We start from the raw sequence: 26,680 nt of genomic DNA on the forward strand, positions 1-26,680 counted from the left end.
GGGAAAATTCCCCTAAATGCCCCTAAACGGAGCAGCCCTGTTCCCTCCTGGGCAGTGCTCTCAGGGGGAGCCGGTGCTGCTTCATCCCACCCTGAGGCCATCCAGGCCTTTCGGGAAGAGGTGGCAGCACAAGGTCAGCCGAGCCCTCCTGCACTCCTCCCTGGGCACTTCCACCAGGCTGGGCCCCCATCCCAGGGCAGGAACACGAGGGGCAGAGTCTCTCCAGCTTTAAACTCGGCCCCTGCCCGCTGTGGCCCAGGCCAGGCTGGGCCGGCGTGGCCGCGGCCTGGCTCCAGGGCTGGCCCTGGCTGCAAACCCGTGAGCGCGCCCATCCCTCGGAATGGAGCTGCTCCTGCACAGCCGCCTGCGCTCTGCGGCTCCTGTCAGGCTGCCAGAGGAGGCCGGAGCAGCGTCACAGGCAGCAAAGTTTTACAAGGCGAGCGAGCGTCTGGGGAGAGAGGGACGGGAGAGGGACCGAGCGCCGCACGCACACACTCGGACGCACACGCGGAGAAACCTCCAGCTCGCATCCCAACGCTGCTTTTCTTTTTTTTTTTTTTTTTTTCTTTTCTTTTTGGAAGAACAAAGACTTTGGGGTGGGTTGGCGCTGTTGTTTTTCCGGGGTTGCTGTCGGTGGATGGGGGGAGGCTGGAGGTGGAGGGGGGAGCCGGTGGATTGAATGCGAGAAAGTCCCGAATTTCCCTGGCCGAGTTGCTGAGATTGTCTGTGCGAAACTTAGAGAAGGAAAGACGGGGGGGGGAGGAGGGGGGAAATAATTAAAAAATAAAATATGATGACGTCACTCGGAGCAGGGGTGCCTTCCCTGCTGCCTGTCAGATGCGCCTGAAAAGAACAGGGCAATAAAACAACAGCCGCCTCTGTCTCCCTCGTTAAACACGGCACTAATTGGATGTTAATTTTTCCTTGCTCTTCTCGCTGCTCGATTGTGAGGGCTGTGCCTGGCTCTCCCTCTCCCGCTTCCTTTCTTTCCTGTTGCAATGCTCTTGGCAGCTCCGAGGGACTCCGGACTGTGCGCTCCCCTCCCGCTCGTGGACTGGAATAATTCAGGAGCTGGGAGAATTAAAAAAGACGAGGCGCGGGGGCGAACGGTTCAGAAACGGGGCGGGCGTGATGGATTTCGAGAGCTACGCTAATCTCCCCGTTTCCCGTGCATTGTCCTGCCGACTTGGAGCTATTCTCTTCCCATTTCTCTTCCCCTCCTTTCCCTTCGCGTTGGGTTTGGACTGCAGGGCAAAAATATGTTATTAGAAAAAAAAAAAAAAAGAAAAAAGGCAGGAAAAAATAGAAAAAAGGCTTAAAAAAAGAGGGGGGGGGGGGGGGAAGAAGAAAAAAGCCAAAAAAAAAAAAAAAAAAAAAAAAAAAAGAGGAAAAGAAAAAAAGCCTGGTTCAATGACGACAAACCCCCAAACCTCCTCCCAGCTCCCCCCGTCTCGCCGCGCTGCCTAACCCCTGCGTGGAAACAGGCGTTTTAGGGAGCCGGAGCAGGAAGTTGTTGTTCTCTGTCTTGCCCAGGTCATCTTCCAGGGTATGTGTGCAAGGGCGGTGGGCACGAGGGCTCGGTGGGCGCCCAGCAGCCTCGGCCGCCCCCCGCTAGCCCCGGCCAACGAGGCGGGCGAGCAGCGCAGGGCAGCGGGGGCCGGGTGGGGTTTTGGGGGACGCAAGAGGGGCCCAAGGGACAGAATGGGTGGGGGAGCGGAGGGGAGGGAGCGGGAGGCGGAGGTGGGGGGAGAGAGCGAGAGCCGGGGAGTAAAGTCCTACCTGGGATCGGTGCCAACTTCCTGCAAAGGGTTACAGACCCGCGGCTTTGAGAGCCCACCAGAGGCGAGTGCGCTCTTGTCACGGTTCCAAGGCGAGATGAAGGCAGCGGGAACAGGTACAGCAGATGCCGAGTGGCCTCGTTTGCCCGCCGAGCGGGGCTTCGGCTCGATTTAAGCCTCGCCGACGAGGAGCCTTCGGTGCTCCCGCCGGCGGGGGCCTGGCCATCCCCGCACGAGGCCAGCGGGTGCCAAGGGTGGGGTGGGCGGCTCGGTGCCGGGGGGCTGTGTGTGCATGGCACGGGGGGGCTCCGCCGCTCGCTCGCCTTCTCGCCGTTTGGATTAACATGCGGAAGATGCGCCTGTCACTTTGCTTACTGTCAGCTCCGGCTCGGGGATGGGTGACGGCTTTGTTCGGCGCAGCCGGGGGAGCCGTGCCAACTCGGACTTGGCAGGCGAAGCCGGGTGGGCAGGGAGAGGGGGACGAGGAGCGGGAACGGCTGCTGGGGCGGCTGCGGAGGGACGTGGCCGCAGGCCCGCTTCTGAGCACGGCGGCTTTCTGTTGGCGTGCGCCTCCCTCTCCCTCCCTCTCTCCCGCGCTCGCCTGCGCCCAGGCTGGTGCAGACAAAATGAAAACGTGTTTTGTTTTGGTTTTTTGGCATCTCCCCAGCAGCGCTACCAACCCCAGCTGCCCCCCCTCCGCTCCCTTCCCCAACCCGCCGCGACTCCCTTTTACAATCGGCACGACCCAGGTGCTCGGGCAGCAACAGAATAAGGCCAAAAATACCCCTTGGCACCCAAACCGCCCCCAATCTGCCACCCTCGGCAGCAACTGCTCCCATCCGGCCTCCATGGCGGGTGGGTTGTTGTTTGTATGTGTATATATATATTTTGTCCCCTTTTTTTTCTGCCCCCATCGGGTCCCTCTCGCGTTGGGTGTGTGTGTTCCTATTCAAGCGCCCGCCACCTCCTGTCGTGCGAAAACCAGGAAGGAGGGAGCCAAGGGCTCATTTGTGCCTGGACGCCCGGGCGGCGAGCGAGGGAGACAACGATGGAGGACAAGAGGAGGGAGGAGAGGGATGGGAAGGCGGGAAAAGGAGCATGGGGAGGGCGGAAAAAACCCAATCCACCTCCCCAGGCCTTTTGTTTAACCTGCGTCGATGCAAAGAGGGGTCTTGGGGTTTTTTTCCTCCCCTAGTCCTTTTTTTTCGCCCTGTGCTTGAGCCTCATGGGGCGTTTTCGAGCCTGACGGGGCAACTTTCCGGAGCGGGCGGTGTCGGAGGTTGGTTTTTGGGAGGCGGCGGGCTCGTCCCGCGGGCGCGCGGCTCCGAGTGCAGGAATTCCTGCCAGCTCGCCTTTGTGCCAGCCTCCCTTGGCCTTGGGTGTCTCGTTCGGATGGAGCCTGGCATCCAGGCACCGCCCATTTCTTGGCATTGAGCTGCGAGGAGAAGGAAAGGGGAGAGAGCGAGCGAGAGAAGGGAAAAAAAAAAGCTGTCTCACTCAAACTGGCCTTTCTCGGAAAAGGATCCTTCCCCGATGATTGTCCGGATAAGCGGAGCTAAATCCAGCCACTACTCAACAACAAAACCACTCTCTTCCACGGTGCGTCTCTCTTGCTGCCTTGGTACGAAATCGAACCTCACTCTTAATTTTGGTTGTTTTTTTTTTGGTTTTTTTTTTTTTTTTTTTTTTGGTCCGTGCGGTTGGGGTTTTTTTGCCTTTGATTTGAAATAACGTTTTGTTCCTCCAGTTGCTCCGTCGCTTTATTGTTGCTGTAACCTGCCTTCTCCCCGAAATCCCTTCTCGCCGAGTCCTCCGGCCCTTGGTGCTAAAACACCCGACTTTAATCAGTCTCTTAGAGAGGGATGTATAGCAGATAGCAGATAGGCAGGTCCCTACGTGCAGCATTTGGAGCAGAACTGGAGGGCGATTTCTCTCCGTGCCCTCGCCCCACCACCCGGGACGTCCCCAGGAGCCACCCGGGGCTGGGCGTTGTCGCCCGGGTGCCTCTTTAAGTTGCCCAGCGGGCAGCACCGACCGGGGAGAATGTGTGGAATCATGTCGGATTTGCAATTCAACATGGCAGCCGGAGAAACGTGGTGGGAGACGCTGGGCACGGGCGCTGCTGCCAGCGCAGGGTGGGGGCACGGCAGGAGCTGATGTACGGACAGGGAGGACGAGAGGACAGCGGGGCGAGGTCAGAGCAGGAAGATCATTTAATTTCATTCCATTTGAAAAGGGGGTGAGTTCCACCAGGAGCGGTCCGGGAAGGAGGGAACTGAAGCCGCATGGTTTTTGTCGGCATTAACTGTTTAGAAGCTGGCTGGTTCCCCGGGCTGGCACGGCGTGCCCGGGCGGGCGCGGGGCTGGGCGATGCCCGCAGCAGGGCGGGACGGGACGGGGCACAACGGAGGCTTTTCCTGGAGCCACAGCTCCTCGGGGCCGGGCCGGCTGCCGCTGGAGAAAGCCCTGGAAAAGCTCGGGATGTTCCCGGCTGCTGCTGGAGAAAGCCCTGGAAAAGCTCGGGATGTTCCCGGCCGCTGCTGGAGGAAGCTTTGGGAAGGCTCGGGATGGTTCGTCCCTCCAGCCTCGTGCAGGTTCACGCCTCGCACCGAGGTTTGGCACGGCCTTACCCGAGCCCAGGGCTTGCCCCAGCGCCGGGGAATCTTGCCCTCTTTCTGTCAAACTTAATTTAGGCCTGGTTGGGACACAACAAAAGCAGCTTGTTTGCAGGGCAGGGTTCTCCTTCCCGGCTGCCGCGCACTCCGCAGGCGCTCGGAGCCATGAAAGCCACCCCTCCTCCTTCACCAAATTTTTCCTCCTCTTCCCCGCTGCCCAGCCTCCCTGCTCCTCCTCCTTTCTCTGAAAAAACCCCTTTTTCAGTGAGCAACGCATGGCCCTACAGTAAAAACCTTGGAACTGGCCACAAAGCACCCGAATGCCCCGGCCCTTGTGTTGCCTCTGTGACCCCCCAGCCTGCACTGGCTGTACCAGCCCTGCCCTGGGGACATTCCCAAATCTCCCTTACCCACCAGGATGGTGACAGAGATGTTGTCCTGGGCACCTCGCATCTTCCTGACCCTGCAGGGAGCCGTGTGGCCTCGTGCAGCCTGGTTTGGTGGCTGGGGTCCAGTCCTGGACTTTTTTTCTTGTGCTGTTTCCACAACACCCCACGGCTGGTTTGGCAGCTGAAATTCCCATCTTGTGGGAGCTGGGGGCAGCCAGGCATTTGTGGGGTCTGACCCCTAAAATGTGCCAGGGTGGTCTCTTCAGCAAAGCACATGGACACAGTGGGTTACATCCAGACCCTTAATTCAGTGAAAAGGCAGCACAAGTGTTTTACTCATCATTCCAGCTTTTCCCTTGTGGATTATTTATACAAAGAGGGGCTGGGGTGAAACCAGACCTTTCCCAATTTGCTCCCAATCCTTGTTGCTTTCCTGTGAAAATCTGATGGAGAGCAAATATTAAAAAAAAAAACCTAAAACCCCAGTGAAGATCCTGCAAACAGCCTGAGAGGAAAAAAAGTCTGAACTCAAGCAAGTCTCTTCTGACGTGTCCTAAGCAAAACATCTGGCACCCCTGGAAGAGCCATCCAGCCAAGGGACACAGCTGTTTTATTCCATGCAGCTCACAGCAAAACAGGGCTTGTGCTCCAGAACATGGCTCAGCAGAAAGGGTGAATTCTTGAAAGGGGGAGTCAGATCTTTCTGCTGTTTATTGCCTCTGAATCCCCAGTTTGCTCTCAGGCTGCTCTGGTGTGAGCTCTGCTCCATCTCCTGGCAGGAGACCAGGAGCTTTGCTCTGAGGCTGGAGCCTTGTTCAGCTGCTGTAACCCCCAGCAGGCAGCAGAGCCACTCTGGATTTGCACAGACATTCCTCACAGCAGGATCAGGCCCCCAGGTTTGTCGAGGGTGGCTCTGGGAAATTTCCTTTCCTTAAAAGGACCAAGTTTGGCCAAGGCAGACTTTGAATTGTGATTTCCTTTTTTCTTTTTCCTCTCCTTTTTTTTTTTTTTTTTTTTTTTTTTTTTTTAAGTCCCCTACAACTCAGAGCCAAATTTATATTGGTGAGAACTGCCTGATTTACAGCTGCAGAAATGCTGAGCTCTGTGTCTCCACAGGCCAGACCCAAGGGGCAAAGCTTCCCCCATGCTGGACCATCCATGTAAGCAGCTTCACCACTCCATGAACCACCTTTAGTGGGGAAAGGAGGGCTGAAAAGCAATGAGACTAATTTGATCTCTGTGAGCTCCACCCTCAGCTTTTCCACTAATTGTACCAAGGGATTTGGGGGTACAAGTTTCATGAGATCCTTGTAGAAGCCCATCCAAGGGAGAGCTGATGCTGGCAGGCTCGTGCACCATGGGGAATGTGGTGTCCAAACAGCCAGATCTGATTCACCCTCTGTACCACCCCACAGCTGGGCCTCAGAAGAATCAATACAATTTTTTTTCTTCCTGCAATGTTTTTCTCTCTCTGCCACCTCTCTCTCTCTCTCACATTTTTTCTGTGGTACTGGTTTTTTATGTTGGAGTTGCTCATAGCTACTGTTTAACTTTGGTGATAATTGCTGTGAAAGGTGAGGTCTGGGAGGACACAGCTAGGAGGTGACCAGTTTGTTTTTGTAGGGTTGCTCATGGGCACTGAGCTGTGCTGTCTGGCTCTGGAGCTGCAAAGCCCACGAGACACACAGGGTTTGGCATGCTGAGGTTGCTCTCCAGATAGTCCTGGCCACAGGAGAAGTAACCCAGCAAAGGACACAACCAACAGGCTGCAGGAGGCCAGGTGTGGAGTCAGAGGGGTGGGGGTTGTGTTGTGGTGGCAACCGAACATCTCCCTGTTCTGGGGGGGGTCTGTGAGGGGTGGCTTCACATGAACTTTTCCTGCTCATTCCCACCCCAGGGCTTTTCTTTTATTTTCTTTTGTGTGGTCCCTGCCAGCACATCACCATCCTGCTGGGCTTGGGAGGCCCAGCCCAAGGGAGGTGGCCATGCATCCCTGGCTCCTGCATCCCTGAATCCTGCATCCCTGAATCCTGCATCCCTGGGCAGGATTTTTCTCTTCATCTGCAAGACCACAACAAACATTGTGCTTCTTCCTCCTCCTCCTTTCTCCTTTCTCCTCTTCCAATTCCCCCCAGTTTGAGGGCTCTGCAGGGCAGACACAGCCACCTTTATCTCAATCTTCAGGTCCAGTTTGGACTCAACAGGATGGTCCATGCTGATGTTTTATTGCCAGGTGTGAACACCTGAAGCTGATTTGCAAAGTCTGGGAGCTTCTGGGAGTAACACCAAGAGGTGAGGTTCTCCCATCCTTCATTCTTGGTTTGGTTGTGCTGGGCATTGGCCCTGATGAGAGGAGCAGAGGTTGTGGGGCAGCATGTGGAGCCAGAGTGAGTCTGGATGGGAGCAGGCACAAGCATGGGAACAGCTTCATTTGCTTGCATCAGTTTTGACAACAGAAAGGTAAGCTCAGGCTGGCAGTGGAGGCACCCTGGGCATGCAAGAAGAGAAGGTCCCAAAAGCCCAACTGGAGCATCAGCTTGGGTTACAAAGTTTTCTGAGCAGGAAGCTCCTCACAGAGGCTCCACCAAAAGTCAGGGAGCTGCTGATGCCGATGTGATCGACAGCTTCAGTGTCTGCACATCTGCTCCCAGAGCTCCTGTTTGTGGGAGGAGGGTTGGGCTAAGACCCTTGGAGCTGAGCAGCCCCACAGGGAGGATGCCTGGGATCGTCCCTCCAGCTGCTGTGCCTTGGGAGCACATCACTGCCTCTGAAGAGAGCTGGGATGAATGCAGAGGGACATGGAACAAAGTGTCTGGGAGGGCTTTGCTCCTTCCTCCAAGGTGGCACTGCATGAAATCCAAGCAGGTGATGAAACCCAACCACTTGGCATATTTCAGTTTTCCAGATATATGAATACAGATGAGGTTTCCAACATCACCTCCCAGTTCAGTCTGGCCAGTCATCCTACAGCCTGATGGGGAATTGTTTCTGCTGTTCTCAATCCACAAAACCTCCTCTCTGTGTCCCCAACAGCCACGTGCTGTGAACAGACACCAGACTCCGCCCTAGGAGCGGCTGCATCTCAGCAGAGATGAGGAGACACACAGTGAATGATGTGTCAAACCCCAACAGTCTTTGTTGTTCACCTTGCTAGCCCTGAAACCTTCCTGGCTCTTCAGAGAGGCAGCAGCAAAAGAAGAGCCTGGCAACAAACTCACAGAGTAGGGAGAGTTGAGCTGGTGGAGCCTGGCTGAGCTGGAGCTGGGGCTGGCAGCCAGGATGTGCCCTGACCTGGGGCTGGACCCAGCCGTGCCTGAGCACCGTAGGAGTTCCCATCTGGATCTCAGCTTTGCAGCCCAGCCCTCCCCTGCCCAGGGGATTAGCAGAGATGTGGTTCCCAGGGCGGGGGAAGGGGTAATGAGCAGAGACAGGATAACCAAGCAGGTACAGCCTTCCTGTACTTTAGGGCTCAGGAGGAAATCCTGCAGCTGGTGAATCTGGATACGATTAGTGTCCATTTCTCCCTGTGTAATCAACCCATCTGTTCATCCCTGTGCATCAGCCACACACCCCACTGCAGGCAGATGCCTCTCGGGCTCTGTTTCCATCCCTGTCTGCCCCGCTCCCTGCTGGGCTCAGAGCCTGGATGGGCTGGGCCAGTCCTGGGGGAGCTGCAGCATCTCAGGCTCTGTTTCCATCCCTGTCTGCCCTGCTCTCTGCCAGGCTCACAGCCTGGATGGGCTGGGGTGATCCTGGGGGAGCCTCTTGGGCTCTGTTTCCATCCCTCACAGCCTGGGGCAGCTGCAGCCAGCACAGCCACGATCCCAGCGAGCAGCAGGACCCAGCCCAGGAAAAGCTGCTGCTCTGGGGGAGGGCTTGGAGCGGTTCAAAGGGATTGCTGTGACACACAGATAAGCTCAGCTTTCCAGGCTCTGCCTGCTCATCCCAGCTCAGCTTTAGCACAAGCAGGTAAAGGTGGATTATGTTTGGCTGCCTGGCTTCAGAGCCTCATTCATCCCATGGGATGCTGAGGATAGGACACACAGGCCCCTGGCAGGGAGGGACTGGCTCTCAGTCCTGCTCTAAGAACACTGGTAATGTAATAGGTGCTGCTGCAGGATACTCAGGGTTTGTTTCAGCTCCTTTTCCTTGGCAGTTTTGTCCAACTATGCAAAAAACACAACAGCCCTGCAGTGGTTACAGATGTCAGGTAATGCACTGGCCTGGGCTGAGATGAAATCTAAAGAAGACTTGGTGTGTGGATCAATGTATTTTTTGTAGTGCAGTGGTTCAAGCTTGCATGGTCCTTTAGGGTCTTTTGAAAGGTCCAGCTTGGTGACAGAGCTGGGGCAAAACTACAGGTTACAGTTCCCAGTCCTGGTGTCCTGTATGCCCAAACAGTGTCTACCTCCAGTGAAATGCCTCTTACTGGTGTCACTGGAGTGTCCTGGGGGATCTGTCACAAGTGCTGGCCTTGTAAAGATGGTCCCTACCTGGGGGAGTTTAATGCACAGCCCAGTCCTCCCCCATGTGTGGTGTTCAGGGATCCAGGCACCTGAGCTCCTGCCAAAATGTCATTAGAGCCAGCAACAATCTCAGGAATGCAGCACAGGTTAAACATTTCATTTGCTTTCAAGGGCTACTTGTTGCTTCATTTCTAAATGCAACCTGTCCTCAGCCCCTGTTATATTGCTCTGGGCTGCTCTTTGGGTCTTAAATCTTCTGATTTTTGTTTAGTTTGGAATGCACTGATTTACCATAAGGAATAAATGAAAAGCAAAAGAAAACAGCAGTACTTGTTTGCATAGGCTCTACATTGTTCTGTGCTGTGCTGCTACTGAAATAGGAGTGATAAATCCCACTCCCTGGACAGAGGTTTTTTGGGTGGTGGCTGTGTGCAGACAAGGCCAGGGAAGATAAACAAGCAGAAAAAAAAAAATAGGGTTTAGGAAATGACAGTTGAGGATGGTCAATCAACTGATGGGTCAAAGCCAGCACAAGACCATCAATTAGCAAAGCCATATTGATTTTGTTTCTCCAAAGCATTTTTGTGTCCACAAAGAGGGCTGAGAGCTGGATCTGTGGTCAAACTTGGCTGCAGTTAGGAACCTGTACAGTTTCTATGTTGCAAAGGAGGAGTTTGAGAAAGAATTCTGCCTGTAGAAAATATGTCCACATTTCCAGAAGGGCTCAGCCAAAAGGGTGATGAAAATCTGTCTGTTGGTGTCATCGTCAGAACTGCTGGAGGTGGGAACATTTGCTAATCTTGCTTATTTTAGGGGCCCTGCTTTCAGAAGCAGTTCAGTTCTGAAAATGCAGCTCTGAAAACTCAGCTCTTAAGAGTCTCATACAATACACACCTCAGACTAGACTAAAGAGGGAAGAATTTTTCAGACTGTAGGTTCTTGCCTGCCTAATTATGATTTTCAGCTTCTTACAATTCGGTCTTTGCATTGTATAAATGTGACACAGAAGAAATAGCTGTGACATTGCCTGGTGTTCTCTGTTCCAGCTGGGGAGGAACCAGCTAAACCTGCAGGGTTTCAGAGCTGGCAGAGCTGGCGTGGAAGGAGAATTTAATTTCATGTTTGGGAATCAAACTCAGTTCCCTGAGTAATCGAAACTGTCACAATTTCTCTTCGTCCAGCACCCCCAGGCCTGGGGACAGTGTCACTTTTCAGGTGTAACTTTGGCATCCTGAGGCAGTACAGGGTTGTGCAGGATTGTTGTATTCATATCAAACATGAATTCAAGGCAAACAGCCTTCATCAGCTCCAGTGGTTACATCTCTATTGGAACATTTCAATAGGTTAAAATCTCCACTATGGGTTTTGACTTCTCTGTTCAGTTGCCTCAGTAGACACATAAGGTGTCTGAAGCTGCACAAAATGGGTTTTGGATGAGCTCAGGTCTGGCCAAAGTCTCAACTGGTTTGGATTGCAGGATTTGTGGCAGCTGCAGCTCCAAGTGCAGCCTGGGATGGTCCCAGTGGCACAGAGAAACCATCTCTCACTTCAGAGCTCTCTGCCACCACCCAGCTTCTGGAAGAGAGAGGAGAAGCTGCCCTGAGTGTGAGCAGAGCTCCAGAGGTGGGATGTGGGTCACAGACAGACTGCTGGGCATGTAAAAAAGTCAGCAATGTTGTCAAAATCCCTGGCTTGGGATTTTTCTGTGTTTTGTGGCTCTGGAGCCCCAGAGCTGTGTCTGGGGCAGCTCCGTCTTCATCCGTGGTGGGAGCAGGAAGGAGCTTGGATGGACTCTGGCCTTTATGAATAATGTATAGGAGTTCAATTCTTCTCTCCCTGGCCCAGGGCATGGTGTCCCAGCTGGTAAGAACTGGGAGCCCAGTCTTGTTAAAACCAGTGTTAAACTCAGACCTTCATGAGATCCACTGCCTCAAGCAATTCCATTGTTCAAAGCACGTTCAGTTAATTAGTACATTAACTAATAACCTGCTCAGCATCCCAGGTAGGGAATATCTGTCTCCCAACGGAGGAAGCAGAGGCAAAGTGACTCACTAAGACTGGATGCAGTCTTAGCAATGCAGCTGTGATGTCTGTTTTTTTCCATTCTAAATGATTTTGTGTGGCTGCTGCTGCCTTATGCACATTATTTCCCCAAGACAGAAATGGAGGAATCCTAAAAACTCCTGAGAGAGTGCTCAGGCCCAGTGAGGAAAGGTACCACTGGACAAAGCTGAGAAGAACTGAATCCATCCAGATACTCAGAGGAGGCAATTTGCTTCACCCACATGCACCAACTAAGGAATGAAACCAAAACACTTCTTATTTTCAAGGAAAGTTTTTCTCACCAGCTTGGCTTTTCACTCACATCTTCATCTACTCTAAATTTCATGAGCAAATGACCAGTGTGGAGAGGAGAGAGCACACGAGGAATGGCAGGAATGGGATGGGATCAGACCTGAAGAGGTTCAAACAAACAGCCAGAGGGGGAACTTTGATGCTGAGGAAGCCCTTTGACTCCAGCACATGATGATAAGCAGCTGATTTCCACAGCTTTGCAGTGTGGTTGGAAAAAGCCCTGATCTGAAGCACAAGGATAAAGTTCTTTGGCTTGCAGGACCCATGACAGCACCACAGACCCTTTCTCACGAGCCCTGATCCCAAACAGAAAGGGAGGGCTTGTTCTCTCCACCCAGCTCTGACCTGAAGCTTTGTGCTTTACCTACTCTCAGATGACAATTCTCAGCAGCAAGGATGAGTGTGCAGAGGAATGAGAACCAACTCCTGCATGCAGGGATCCATCCCTGGGGAGGAGAATCTCATGGGTTTAATTCTGGGGCCACGTGCCTTGCCAGTGTGCTGGCCTCCAACCAGCCCAGGCAGCCACAGCCCTGCTCAGCCTGGAATGTCCAGGGAGTGCCTGGAATGAGGGACCTGCTGAGGTCACAGAAGGCACCAAAGCAAGTGGCCTGTTGGGCAGAAGGGACTCCTTTTGTGACCACAGCTTAATCCATCACCGGTTTGCTGAGCCCACAGCAGCCCAGATTGGAGGCTACAAAAATAGCCCTGTTCTGCAACTCCTCCCTTGTCCTTTGTGCAGCTCCAGCATTTTAATCATGTTCACACCTCCCTCTCCTGACACAAACCATCTCAGCTCCCTCCCAGGTCCACAGAACCTGTGCATTCCTGGTCTCATTCCCTTGCTGACGTGTCAGACACTCTCCCCTCCATAAGCTTCCCAAACATCCCTGTTTGCTTATTCTCTGTATTCCCATCATTTGACTGAGATTTGTTGGATAATGAGCTAATGCTGAGTTATTTGTTGAATAATCAACTACATGCAGTTTTGGGTGTGCTGTTGATAGATTGAGCAATCCCAGCTTCATGCAGTTCTATATTTCTCCATCTCAGGACCACCAGGAAGGTGCTGCTGGGGTAGGGGCCCTGTTACTGGGAAAGGCAAAAAATCCCATCTTGTAAATGTGTCTTGTAAACGTGTCTCATCCTGCTCTGTTCATTTTCACTCAGAATAAGAGTAAAACAGAGTTCCTCAGGTTCTCAGGGGTTTCTAGAAGAGAGTATTGCTGCCAGAGCAGCTGAACTTGGTTTTCATTCTTAGCTTCAGCCTGACATGCTGCATGTGACTGTTCTTGATGTGTTCCTGTACACATCTAGAGCCCTTTGGTCGTCATTTTCCAACTGTATTGCTGGTTTTCCTGAAGAGTGTCACACAAGAAATGCACTATTCTCTCCATGCAAAGGAATTTTCAAGCAAGCCTTGTCTTCTCAAAGCGTAATAAAATAAACCAGACTTGGATCTCTCAAATACCTTCAAAATTCCCAGACTTTGAGGTTAATGCAAAGTGCACAAACCTACCTGTGGGGTCACATGGCTCCACATCAAACCCATACCAGAAATCAGGATATCCTGAGCAGGCTCTCAGTGGAGTTTGTTAGAGGTGATGCTTATTTTTAGGGACATTTTAATAAGCCTAATCAATCACAACAAATTACTAATAAATTCATAACAATTTTCACCTGGAGATCTTAGGTTACTTTGCTAGAAATTGCAGAGACGAATAGTGGTTACTAAAAAATCTGAAGATGTAACTTTTTTCACTGGATAATTCAAGATGTTGCCATTATGCTTCTGCTCTGAATTACTTGCAGAGGAATTACCCTCCCCACTGACTCCAGAATGCTGAGCAGGTCCAGTCTCCTGTGCTTAAATTTATCCCCTGTGAATATGGCACAAAGTGCCTCATCCTATTGCCAGCCTTCCTTACAGAATTTTCCTACAGGTCCTATAACAGCTCCAAAGCTGGTTTTGGCATTTCTAGTTCCCTGCATCCTTAAGGGATAGGACTTCCAATGAGGAGATCTTACCAGTCCTAAATCCTGGGAATACTCCTGATTTTCACAGCTTGTCCCATCTACAGAAGCAGAAAGCTCAGGGGGTGTTTGATTTATGTCCTCCTAGAGGTCTTCCTCCATCAGGTACTCCCAGACAGGTTTGTGATGTGTTTGCCTTGCTCTAAAAAACTGGTTTTGGTCAGGACTTGGAGGAATTAACACCTGTGGTAGAGGCTGGGGTTCATGTGTGTGTCTTGTTGGATGCTCACTGGGACTTTGGCCCTGAGCTTTGGGAGAAGAGGGTCCGGTGAGAGGCGTCCTTGTTCCTCAAGCCACAGGTGCATTGCCTGGATGGGCAGCTCTGGTGGAGAGGCAGGAAGGGAAAAGTCATGGAGCTCTCGAGACCTTTTGTGGGCACAAGGTCCTGCTGGGGAGAGCCTCTGTTTCTGGGGCAGTGAGCGAGGCCGGCTCTGCTGTTCCCTCAGTGCCGTTGGGATCCGGGCTGCAGAGGCCTGGCTGTCCCCAAGGCCGGGTTCCTGTCCCCAAGGCTGGGTTCCTGTCCCCAAGGCTGGGTTCCTGTCCCTCTCTCTGTGGCTGTTTTTTTCTCCGTTTCCTGCCCGGGGAAGTTCAGGAGTTTGATGTTGCTGGGTTGGTTTCCGCCCTCCTGCCCGGCTCCCTTCGGGAGCTCTCAGAGCCCGGCAGCGGCCGGGCCGGGCCCTGTGGGCAGGACGGAGGTGCCAGCCAGGCCCAGGCAGGGAATGCCACCCGTGTCACCCATGTCAGGCCGGATAACTCAGGCTCAACCAGCTTGGGAGGGCTGGAAAACCAAACCTGTGTCCATCCCTCGGGCTCGGTCCCGCTGTGGGCCTGGCCGGGGCTGGCAGGAGGAAGGAGGACGCGCCCGGGCATGGCTGCAGAGCTTTTGGGTTCCTGCCGAATCGACGCCCTCCCCTCTCCCCCCTCATCCTTCCCGCCTGGCCTGCGTCTCCCCTCCCTTCCCTTCTCCTCCCATCCCGCAGCAAACAAAATGGCTGCTCCATGGCCATTTTGTTTCCCGTCTGGAAGGGGGAAGCCGGGACGCCGGGACTTGGCTCCTTTTTGGAGGCTGCGGCCATGTCCGAGCCCAACTCTCCCGTCTCTACGTGGCACCGGCTGTAGCAAGAGAGAAAGGGGAAAAAAAAGAGGAAAAAAAAAAAAAAAAAAGGACATTTTGGAACGAGACCAAAGGCAGAGGCAGAGAGTGGGTAGTTTTGGCGTATGTTGAGCACTGAAAATGCCTGGAATTGCCAAAGTGAGCTTTTGTATGAGCAGCATAAGGGCTACTCGGTGCACGCAGAGCCGCGGGGCTGCACGGAATAGCCGGACGGAAAGGTTTGTTCGCTATATTCAATAAAACAGCCCTCCTTTCTTCTGGATTTATAAAGTACCAGAGAGCACTGTTGTCTTAATTTGTTTTTTGGACGGGCGGATGATTTTACACATCGGCTTGGTATGACCAGAGCCGGTCATTGCCGGACGGCAGCGTTTTAACCTGTTGTGTGTCCTCTTGTTTTTGGTGCGTACGGGATCTGACCTTTCCACCGAGCTGGCACTGCCTGGATTTAGCTGATGTAATCTGGAGGATATTTTTTTAGGGATTTTTTTGTTTATTGCCTTCTTCCCTTGAAAGTTTTCATCTCAGGAATAAAAACATCTTAATTTAAATATTTAAAGCAATAGCTGTTCTTGGCTTTTTAAGCCCTTGGTTTTCATGCAAGGCTGGAGCTATACTGTGCTTACAAGCTGTTTACTGCACTCTGTGTGTATCCTGCACACCTTAAGGTGTGATACTCAACAGAAACACCATCAACAGGAACACGCCTTGAAAGTTTAAAGCAACTTGGTGGCGTTACTGTAAAATTTTGCGCAGAAGCAGGGCAAAAACACCAGAATGTGCGCCAAATAAAAGTGCTTTTTTTTTTTTTTTTTTTTTTTTTTTAAGTGATTCTGCATTTCCTTCAGTAGCCTGGATGTCTTGGCGTTAGTAGCCACGTTGCTTTGTTTGTGGACACTCCGAGGAGCAGGTCCCTGCCCTGTGGCAGGGCGGGGATCAGGCTCTGATAAGGTGTTGGAATGATCGTCCTGCCCTTCCTTGAGTGGCTTTCCAGACACGTGGAGAGAAGCAGGCACTTCAGAGCGGAGCTGGGAAGGAGAGCAGGAAGAGGTGAAATGGCTTTCCTTGCACAGAAAGGTATTTGATTTGCCTCCATATCCCCTTGGCTTGTTTGCAAGCAGACAATGGAGAGAATGGCCACGGTGGTCCCGGAGCTGGGCGGGTGCTTCATGGTGCAAATTTAATGTTTTGGTCCAAATCTACGTTAGAGGTGGGCATTACCTGCACACCTTTCATCAGCATCTTGGGATCTGAACATTGAGAAGGTTAACAGTATTAATAGAACAGTTTTATAGAGTATTACAGAAAGAAAAATACTCTTCCTTTGTATTTTTGAGCTGACCTGTAGAATTGAGTGCAGAACAGGTAAAAATAAACCTGAAAGATATTTTTTTCCTCTTATTTTTATTATTTAGTGAAATTGCTCTGAAATACTAGTAGCGCCTGTCTTTTATGACAAAAATTCCGGGATTTTTTGGTTTTTTTCTGTTTTTTTTTTGTTTTTTTGTTTTTTTGGGTTTTTTTAGGAATGGGTGAGGTATATACAAATTTACAAGGAAAATATAAAAATGTTTAGAAAATCCATTACCTTTATGGCCACCTTTAATAATGCGTTTAGGAAGGGTGAATAAAAGATAAGTCATGTAACAAGCAGGTTACAGATTCCTGCATTATAGATAACAATATCAGATTCATTAATAATAATCCAGATGTTTAGAGACATCTGATAGAACTCAAGACAAGCACTAAGTGATGAGCAGCTGTTTGTAAAGATACTGCTAATTATTTAATAATAAATGCGATGACGAAGTCGTTGCGAAATATTCCCTATGTCATTAAAAGTGTGTGGGGTAAAAGCATTGCTGAGAGACAGGGGCTGTTGCAGGATTGGACTGTAAATATTTTTGCTTCCTTTTCTCTTTCCCTATTCACAGTGCCTTTGGTTGACTGTTTCAAAGTGGGATATTTAATATTGACTTTAGGACGGGGTGTTTGCGAAGATGGTTGGCCTTGCTTTGCTGAGAGGTTTGCCTGACCTGGGAGAAGTTATAAACAACTTGTCTTCATGGCTAGTTTGGCAAATGTCATTTTTTGTTGCTTTCCCGTGGCACAGGGTGTGTCCAGGATGGGTTTTTGGTCTGTTTTCTGCTTTTCGTGTCAGCGGGTTCCTCGCTGGCGGCCGGATCAGCAGCTCAAATCGGCGTTGTGGGTCCCCACAACATTGGGGAGTTATTGAAAACCCTCCACGCTTCTTTTGGCTAATTTTGGGTTTGATTTTTAAATCTTTCTTTGGTCTGTTCAGTTTTTATTTTTCCATCCCAGCCAGGTTGAGAGTACACGAAGCCAAGGGAACAAAATGGCCACACTCGGCCATTTTGTGCCAACGCCGCCATTCGGGAGCCAGGGCCGGTTCTGCCCCAGCTCCAGGAGGCTGAAAATCCCCTTGGAGACTCAGGGGTTGAAAATCCCCTTGGAGACTCAGGGTCCTGATTCCCACTGAGAAGCCCTCCCTGTCCCTGGCACGTTTCGGCACCGACGCGGCACTGCGGCTTCACAAAGGCTGAAAGTGGTGTCAGCTTTTAAAGCAGAGACTTTGTTGTTTTATGGTTTCCTCCTCCCCCCTCCTCCATTTCATTCAGTGCTCTTTAATAAACCAAATCAGCTCCTCAAGGCTTAGGAGCCTTCCCAGCTCCTCTCCTAGGTGGGCTCCTTTTAAACACAGAAACTTGGCCGTGCTCAGGAGTCTCTGGTGCAAAGATGTTTCAGAATTTGGGGGCATCATCTTGCCGGGGTTATCACAAGCCACCCTGAGCCCTGATAAATGAGGAGCAGTTTAGGTCACTTCTTGATCCCAAAAACAAGTCTGAAAGCTGGACTGGAAAAGCTATTTTTCTTCCAGCCTGGAGGATTTTGCTGTGAAAAGACCATACCCTTTAGCTGCTAATTTTCCTCCCCCGTCCAAGCACCTGTAAACAGTGACACACTGTGCACAGGAACCTTCGTGCAGTGCTTTGCAGAGACCAATGAAGTGTTTTCACAGAAATCAGGTGTGATCAATTTTGAGGGATCCATATGAATCTGGAAAGTGAAAATTACAGTGCCACTGCCTTAAGGCCTCCACAGTAAGTGGTGTTTTTTGAAGAGGTTCTTGGCAATCAAGTATCTAAAAATCTTTCAAAACTGGATTTAATCTCAGAAGGCAGTGAGAGGCTTTGGGTGTGGGTCTCTGACTCCTACAGACCCTGCTGGATGTTTTTATCCAGAATTTTGCATAGCTGCATCACATCCAGGCAAATTTGGGCACATCTCCTTCTTCCCTGTCTTTTGTCTTGATGGTTCAGACCTCAGGCCTTGCAGTGAGGGAATTCCTGTCATTGCAATTTGTGTAGGACAAACAAGTGTGACAGCAATACTAAGGGTAGGATGCTCTTAGTCATCCTTGCTGGGCATAAGAAATTCCCCTGTTTGATCTATAAATCCTCCTGTTTGACTCCTTTTTTCACAGATCCTGCTAAAATCAGGATTCCAGAGTCAGCAGCTGGGTATTCCCAAAACCTATACTCATTAAGACAATTATTATAATTAAGTCTTCTGTTTTCAGGTTTACTTATAGAAGTCAGAAGGGATTTTTTTTCCTCTCTGCATGTATAATTACATCTATGTGAACTCAGACTTATTTAATTTAATTTCCCACCAACAGTTTGAGATTGGCCCAATTGCCTGTTGTCTGCAATGGTGCCAAGAGTGACCTTTGAAATGCCTGCCTGATACATCTGGCTTATGTGCTTAAAGTAATATAAACCAGCAGATTGGGAGCCAGGAAAAATTGTTCCTCCAGGTCAGTTGCTAAAAGTCTCTTTGGAGAAGAAGGGCATCCTCTTCCTCCATGCATCACCCAGGAGTCATCTGGAACACCCCCAGGCCCTGACCAGTGCAGCATCTGTTGGCTTTCCACCCTTCTGCTTGATGCTTGTGGCAGCAGCTAAATTTTGGGGAAGCTGAAACATTTTAGTTTAAATTAACCCTTCTTTCCCCAAGGAGTTGAGCAGTGACAGACCTGATAGACCCTTAAGCCTGGCTGTCACCTCACCCAAGCTCTGGCTGGTGTTGCATGTGCTGAGGAGGGATGTGCACCCCCTGTGCATCACTTTCTGTGCTGATAAAAACAGGAGAAATAGCATTTCCCATCAGGAGGCTGTTTGGGATGCGCTTGGCACAGGGATGGGCCAGGCACTTCAGTGCTGTAGGAGTCAGCTCCACCACATTGGGGTTTTGACATTGTTCATACCCTGTTACACCAGGAGAGGCCTGGCCAGATGGTCCAGCACAGTGGGTCATTCCCTGTGAAGGACCAGTTTGTCAAAGGAAATTAAGAGAATTACCTGAACTGTGTGAAATGCCAGTGAGGAGAGCCTGTGGAGAGCTCTGGAAGAGGGCAAGGTTCCCAAACCTTGCTGCAGAGATACCCTTGTACCTGAGGCTACCCTAAACTCTCACAAGGATTCCAGCTACAGTAGCTCACCAAAGCTTTGGGAATATTTAGGCTGTTGCCTGGTAGCTGTGGAAGCACAAAGCATTATTAAAGGCAGCTTTTATCCCTTTGGAGACTTCTGCCTGGGCCCCCTCCTCTCCCAGCACAGCACTCAGCAGATGCTTGTGGAGGTTGGGGACATCTCCTGCTGAGCTCCCATGGGAAGTTATCCTTTGGGTCTGTGCTGGGCTGCACATGCAGCCTGCTTGGCGTGGCTCCCTCGTCGTTAGGGCTGCTTTAATCTCCAAGGGGAATTCTTTCTCCTTGCAAAAGAGCCTCACACATTTCTTTGCCAGATTAATACCTCGCCTCTGTATTTGGGTGTACAGAGAGTGAAGAAGCCTCAGAAGGTGAGCCAAGGGCTTGGGGGGAAGCCAGTCTGTCTCAGATCCATGCTAATACTGCTTGGCTGGGCTGGAGCATTAGAGGGACAGCACGGCTGCATGTTGCACTCATTTGTTTAGGAAATAAGATCTGCCTTGATGTACTCGATACCATTACATTTGCAGCCTAAAAGCTTCCTTGTACTTAGTTATTTCTAATCTGCTCAATTCCCTGGAGTGCACAGCAGCTAAATTGATGGATTCTCTTATCTGGTCTGGCAGGTTTGTTCTAGATACCCTGTGTGTTCAGGAGGTGAGGTCAGCCTGGCTGGGTGTGCTTGGCGCTGCTGCAGCTTCCTGAGAGCTCTGCTATCTCCATGTGTAGCCTCGGGTTCCCAGGGCAGGGCTGCTGCTTTTGTGCACCCTTGGGTGCATGAAGACTGCAGCCAGTGGGATTGCTAAGCACAAGGTTTGAAGAAGGAGAAAGAGCTCCAGAACAAGGTTGGATATGACTTCTCTGCCATCAAGAATTCTGATTTTTCATGCATTCCTCTTTGCAGGACCTTTGGAGCAGCCAGTGCCTGGATAAGGAATCATCCCAGTGCCTGGATAAGGAATCATCCCAGTGCCTTGATAAGGATCATCCCAGTGCCTGGATAAGGCTCATCCCAGTTCCTGGATAAAGATCATCCCAGTTCCTGGATAAGGAATCATCCCAGTTCCTGGATAAGGCTCATCCCAGTTCTGGATAAGGATCATCCCAGTTTCTGGATAAGGCTCATCCCAGTTCTGGATAAGGCTCATCCCAGTTCTGGATAAGGATCATCCCAGTGCCTTAGGCTGCCACGGACCCAAGCTGTCCTTGAGGCTGAGGTAGTAGATTGAATAGTTGTGGAGTCTGGTCCTCCCTCTGAGCTAACTATACAATCTACTGTCTTTCCTAAGGAGACAGTCAGATCTTCAGGTCTGCTCATCCACTTCTACACCAGCCTGGGGGCAGGTGGTGCAAGCAAAGCAAAGCAAATCCCTGCCCGTGATGCGTCTGTTCTGCTCTGTGGAGGTGAGGTAGTAGGTTGTATAGTTTGGTGGGAGGGATTTGATCCCATTTCAGGTGATAACTATACAGTCTATTGCCTTCCTTAAAGAGCAGCAAAACCACCGGAGGAGCTCCTGAGGCACGGCTTCTTTTGTTGAGGATCCAAAAACGCAGCGTGGCATTGTTAAACAGCTCAGTGGGTGTTTCTCTTACAGCATCCAGACCTGCATTCTTCCAGGAATTGCTTCATGCCTCAGGCACTGGAGCATGGAGCCACCTGCTTCCAGGGAGCTCAATTCTCTTTGAGGTGTGAGAGAACCAAGGAAATGAGTTTGCACAGCAGCTCCTAGTGTTCAATTCTATTCCTTTTTGCAGGAGGTGGGCTCAAGTTGCAAAGTGCTCAAGTATATTGATCTTTTCTGGTCTGTCCTCCGGTCTGGAGGGGAGCAGATTCTTTGGTACAAATGGGACAGATCTGACCTCATGATTTAATTTTGTTGTGCCCATTTCTGAAGTTTGGGTTCAGAACCAGACCCAAGGGCAAGCTTAGCCTGTGGACTGAGAGCCCTGGGAGCTGGTCAGATTTGGCTGGTTGGCCCGTGCTCAGGAGGTGCATTTTGTTTTGGACAAGTTCCCAGCCTGTCCCATGGAACAGAGTTAGAGGGTGGTTCTTTCTGATCTGATAATTGTTTATCAACTGAACTCACTCACATGCAAACCCTGTGAGGGAAGTTTAGGGCTCGTGGGTATTTACATAAGATGAGCCAATGATTCAGACTAAAATCTTGTCCTGAAGTGGAGACAGGTAGAGAAGAGACATGAGCCAAAGGGAGCAGATTCTAATCCTTGTGGGTTCTCCCAGCTCTGTCACCTGACAGCAGACATGTGAGAAGTCGTCATGCTTCAGAGCTCTGGCCCTTGGCAAGGGACAGGGAATTGTTAATTCTTCTCTTTCTTAGGAGCAGATGGGACTATCCCTCTGCCGTTTTCCAGAGTAAGTAGGATCAAGACCAGGAGTGGAGCTGTAACACGATCAGGGCTGCGTCGGGAAGGACATTTCAGGCCATTATCACAACATCTTACTGCCAGGGAGACGCGAGATCCGAGACACCGGGGAGCGAGGGCAAGCAGAGGACACCTTCTCAGATGAAGTGGGAGGGAGAGAGCAGAGAGAAATTGGAGCCCTCAAATTTCACCCTGAGCAAAAGCACAGGGAGAGCCAGCTCTGGCTGCCGGGGCCGTGGGAGTCCCCAGAATGAACAGCTCGTTTCAGCCCCTCTGCTGGGACAGGGCGTAGCTGCAGCGGGGCTGGGACGCAGCTGCTGGGTGGGGATGCTGCAGTTCCAAGCAGCGAAGGAATGCAGCCCTCTCTCCATAAATCTGGATTTTCAGCAGTCCTGGCGACTTGCTGTGCAAAGCTCAGCTTGGTCCTCTGAGCTGCATTATTATCCTCCAGCTGCTTGCTCAGGGGCAGGGCTCCTGCCCACAGATTGCTTGGAAGGTACCAAAATAGCACCACAAGCATGGGAACAGCAGCATATCCACTTCATCTGGAGAGGTGTCCCCTGGAAAAGAGCTGATCCCACATGTCCCAGATGGAATCTGTTCAGTCCCCCTCCATAGCATTGATACTAATGCAGAGAATTTCAAACAGTGGAGCTGTGTGAGCTGGAAGCCATGAATAAAATATTACTGGAGATATTCTCTTGTGAAAATAAACTTGGTTTGACTTTTTTAAAACAGAGTCTTTTTATTGCCCTGAAGTGAGTTTGGCTGGTAAACTGGGACCTCTGGAGGGGTGGTCACGGTTCCTGACTGACCAAAATCCTGGGTGTGAAAGGGAAGCCACAGGATGAGGATGTGGGGCAGACTGAGTTGTCCAAGCAGCTGAGACCATCTGTCTTGGCCGTCAGCAGGTGCTTTCCTGACAAAAAATTTTCAGCACAACTTCTACACATAGCCCAAGCTGCTTCCTCACCCTCAGCTCAAGGGCTGCAGGTTGGGCTTCCCTCTGCCCTGGATAGTCTTTGGTATAAACATGTTTATACCAGCAAGAGGAGAACACAGAGATTCCAGGGTCCACTAAGCCAAAAAAATCCCATCAAGGGCTAAGGAAGCAGCCCAGGTAATGTTTAATTGCTCCAGTGTGTCCTGGCACAAAGGAAAGGGCAGCTGTGCCCAGGAGGAGATGACAGCCTGGCTGAGCTTACACCCGTGGCTGTGTGGGACACCCAGCTGACTCACTGGCACAAGGCACTGGGACAGCCACATCATCCCTGGCCACAATGGCACAGAGGAATAGGCACCTTCTTTCAGCAAAGAGCAGCCAGGATGCAAGATCAGGAAAGGTGAGTAGACCTAGACCCTCACAGGGCATTGTGGAATGAGAGCACTTCCAGCCCAAACACTGAAGGAATACTTGGCAGCTGGATGGACCCCAAAGGCAAATACCCAGCAGGGTCTGTGTGCTCACCCCAACCTCTCTGACCCACTGCATTCATGGCACATTCAGGACTGAAGCAAAGGAAGCTCCTCTCTCTGCACCAGCAGCAAACACCTCCCTGTCCCTGCTGCAAACAGCCCAGGGATGGAGGGAAGCAAGCAGGTGAGTTCATGAGGGAGCCAGGCCTCATAAACACCACAAATGCCAGAATTTAACCCAAGGCAGCCCAGCTGAAGGTTAATGCCTTCTCCTCCCACCACACAGGGCCAGGGCCTGTAAGAGCCTGGCACAATCTTTGCCAGGGTCACCCCAGTGCCAGAGTCCCCTTTATGCCAAGCCCAGAAATGGAGAGGGAATGCTGCAAAAGTCTCCCTTGAATATTTTATGTCCTCCTCTGTGTGCCATACCAAACCCTGCCCTTGCCAAAAGGCCCAAATTCAGGATGGAACCAAAGCCCCAGATGGCTGTGGGCAGGCTCAGCCCCGCTGTCCCGGGAGCAGGGCAAGAGGAAAGCGGATTTCCTTCTGGGCTGGACTTTTCTGCTGCAAGGAACTCTATAAATAGTCCTTGTACAACAGCCTGTCTGCACAACTCCCAACCTTCAGCAAAACAAAACCCAAGAGTTTTCACAAGGTTCATAGCCCCAGACCAGCAATGAAACAGCCCAATCCTGGAATCCTGCTGGCTGTTCAGCAGCAGCACCCTTGTGCCTCCCTGGCTCTCTGCAGGGTGGGGGATCCAGCACTGCACAACATCAGGGTTTGCCCTGATGAGTGTCCTGATCTTGCTGGGAGGAGAAATGCTTTTCTGCTCCTTGTGGTGTTTCCAGGGAGCTTTTAGGGAATGCTACACTGTCCTTCATGAAGATGCAAAACCAGACGAGGTCCTGAGATGCTCCTGCAGCTCTGAGCCCTCTGCCCTCACACGGGTGAGGAACAGCCCTGGGGCAGCATTTTTATCATCTGTCCATAAGGCAGGGATGGATTTCTCCCCCAAAGGCAGCCCAGCAGCAGGAGCTCAGCCTGCTCCCAGAGTGTGCAGCAGCTTTAAAAAGAACGAGGCTCTTTTTCCTCTCCTTCTTAATTACACCTGAGGCTGGTGATTAAATAAAGCTCAGAGCTGTGGGCAGGGTGTGCAGGGCGAGCTGAGCTGCCCAGTTCTCAGCAGTGCCTCTCCCAGTGCCATCTGCTGGTCACTGCCTGGCTGGGCTGGGCTGGCCAGTGACCTCAGAGCACCCCGAGGACAGCTGAGCTCCTGCAGGGCAGCTGGTGCTGCTGGGCTCCTGCAGCAGAGCTTTGGGAGAAGGGAAAGGTGGAGCTGCTGGGCAGCTCTGCTGGGAAGAGCAGAGGCAGGAGGATGGGGAATAGCAAAAGGCAAAGTCAGATGCCAGCATCACTCCAGTGCTGATTCTGTGCTAAACACTGAATCTGGGGATGTAGACTTTTGTTTAACTTCTTTTCTGTGCCACAAAGATGAAACTGTGTGTGTTTACTGTGTGAGAGAGGCTTGTGCTGAGCTTCTGAAAACAGGGCACCAGAAGTGCTCCAGCCATAGTTTTTATTTCTTTTTTTGCTCTGTGCTTTTTTTCTCTTGATTCCCTTTCCCAAGAATTCCTGGTGGGGACACATTTTTACTTTACACTCAGCTGGATGCTCAAGAAAAATTCCTTATGTCATCCTCGATCCCCATGGCCTCCTGCTGCTTTTACACAGGTTTTAAAACATTAAGTCACACCCTTACGAAAAGCAGCATGTGGATGCCTTTTGGAAAGCCAAAAAACCCCTTCAGGACCCACAGAAGTCATGTTGTCTTTTAGCAATTCTATGTAAGCACATAATTAAGAGCATTTTACAGATAGTATAAGTGGCTCCCAGGTGTCCAGATCTCCCGGAGAGAGAGTGAACAGACTTTGACAAAAGGATTTATTCAGTGCATGCTCTGGGGATGCACAGGACAGAGCAGCAGTGGAGGATCTGAATAATGACCTTCAGGTCATCCTCCACCTCATCTGTAAGAAATGAAAGGTTGCAGTGGCCAGAGAAGGGGCTGTATCTCCCCATTATCTTCTTTCCACTTCTTTGCAAATCTTGTCACATATTTAACACACCTGACTGGGAATCCTCAGGTGAAGGGAGCAGAGACGTGGGGTAACAAAACACAGTGGCCCAGACAATGACAGAGGTCCTGCAACAGGCCCAGGAGCCACAATAACCTCTAACAATGTCCCTTGTACCTCTGGAGCTCAGATTGTACCAACACACCTGGACATCAAGAGGAACTGTATCTAAATTAAAATACACAGAAATGGTGCAAAGAATGAAGCCATGCAGGGAAAAGCTACATGAAGGAGCTGATGGCCTCTCTCAGCTCTGAAGGTTTCTCTTCTGTGTGTGCACACAGGTGCAGGCACAGGCGTAAAATAAATCTGTGGCATTGGAGTAACTGAGGAATGGGACATGGGCAGGGAGCAAGAGAGAGGGAGGAGGAGAAAGGGAGGAGGCAAACACTGCAGAGTGTGAGGAGGAGAGGGGGGAACTGCTGGGTACTACTGGCCAGAGCTACACCAGAACCAGGAGGAAACAGAAATCCTCAGAACAGCCACTCTGTTTGGACAAGAAGGGAAAGAGGTAAAACTTGCCCAGAACTGAAAGAAACACACTGGGAAGGAAAAAAACCATTTCTGCTGGAAATTCATCCTGACAAACACCTGAGCCAACCACCATGCCTCATATACAAACACCAAAGCCACCATGTCTGACTGTCCCCAGGTCACCCTGCTGTCCCCAGGTCACGCTGTGCCAGGGCCTGGGGCCATATGGGATTGTGGGTGGGGGGAGCTCAGCACTTCCAGCCTGGGAATGGAACAGAAGCCAGGGGAAAGGAGAAGCATCCAAGGTCACCAGCACGATGGCAAAGAGCCTGCTGCTGCCCTCAGGTCTCCTCAGGAAGGGCACAGAGCTCCCCCAGCACTGCCCTGGGCTCTCCGGGGCTGCAGCAGGGAAGGCAGCGTGGGGAGGGAGCCTGGGAACTGGCCAAGAGTCTCCTGAGCCTGCCAGGGCTGTGAACAGCCAGCACTGACAAAAGCCTTGCTGAGGGTGCAGGGACAGCTGAGGAAGACTCTTCAGAGCAGAAGGCCCAGCAGGATGGCACAGGGGAGGAGGAAGAGCGAAAGCCCCAGGCAGGCGCTGGGGGCTCCACCTTTGGGTGGATCCACACTTGTCTGGTCCGAGTTTGTCTCCAGTTCTTCTGTGTCCAAGGCACCTGCTGGAAGAAGAGAGGAAAATGTGGAATTAGAGGGAAGATGTGGAAGAAGGGAAACTCCCACTCATGCAGGTGTGGCATGAGGTGCCCCGAGGCACCGCGAGGCAGCAGAGCTCTGCTCCAGGGAAGCTGTGCGTTAGTGGGAGCAGGCTGTGAACGGGACCATGCTGCAGGGGCATCCCACCAGCCCCTCAGGGTTAGAGCAAAGAGTGAGGGAAGGCTTGGTGCCACAGACAAGAGGAGGATCCAAAGGACCAGTCTGACACTGCTCCTCCCAAGCCCTGTCCATGCTGCTTGGGGATCCCTGAGTGTCCATGCCAGGACAAACTCCACGC

The 26,680-nt window shown here is 51.5% G+C and overlaps 2 protein-coding genes and 1 long non-coding RNA gene across 10 annotated transcripts in view; 1 reads left to right on the forward strand and 2 right to left on the reverse strand.

Annotated features, from left to right (window-relative positions):
• Positions 1–5,767, reverse strand: LOC130263844 (uncharacterized). Its single transcript, XR_008842400.1, has 2 exons — positions 1,780–5,767; positions 1–1,244 (listed from the first exon to the last, which is right to left on the reverse strand). It is a non-coding gene; the product is annotated as an uncharacterized LOC130263844 (long non-coding RNA).
• LOC130263840 (uncharacterized) lies at positions 1,904–22,381 on the forward strand. Of its 4 annotated transcripts, none has more exons than XM_056511695.1 (3): positions 1,904–3,399; positions 15,580–15,828; positions 20,166–22,381. In XM_056511695.1, the coding sequence occupies exon 1, from the start codon at positions 1,904–1,906 to the stop codon at positions 2,924–2,926; it is 1,023 nt and encodes a 340-aa protein (XP_056367670.1). In that variant the 3' UTR covers positions 2,927–3,399; positions 15,580–15,828; positions 20,166–22,381. The 4 variants fall into 4 exon arrangements, with proteins under 4 accessions (XP_056367670.1, XP_056367671.1, XP_056367672.1 ...); XM_056511696.1 differs by having other exon boundaries at positions 1,904–3,377; XM_056511697.1 differs by lacking the exon at positions 15,580–15,828.
• The window catches only part of PI16 (peptidase inhibitor 16), a 21,846-nt gene continuing 16,189 nt past the window's right edge, over positions 21,024–26,680 (reverse strand). For 2 of the 5 annotated variants that reach the window (XM_056511701.1, XM_056511699.1), the window contains one exon: positions 21,024–26,348. In XM_056511701.1, the coding sequence (XP_056367676.1) occupies positions 26,206–26,348 (143 nt within the window). In that variant the 3' untranslated portion in view covers positions 21,024–26,205. The remainder of the gene's footprint in view (positions 26,349–26,680) is intronic. The other 3 variants (XR_008842398.1, XR_008842399.1, XM_056511700.1) reach the window with 2 other exon arrangements.

Source organism: Oenanthe melanoleuca, chromosome 26 (assembly GCF_029582105.1).
Source record: "Oenanthe melanoleuca isolate GR-GAL-2019-014 chromosome 26, OMel1.0, whole genome shotgun sequence".
Classification (NCBI taxonomy): domain Eukaryota; kingdom Metazoa; phylum Chordata; class Aves; order Passeriformes; family Muscicapidae; genus Oenanthe; species Oenanthe melanoleuca.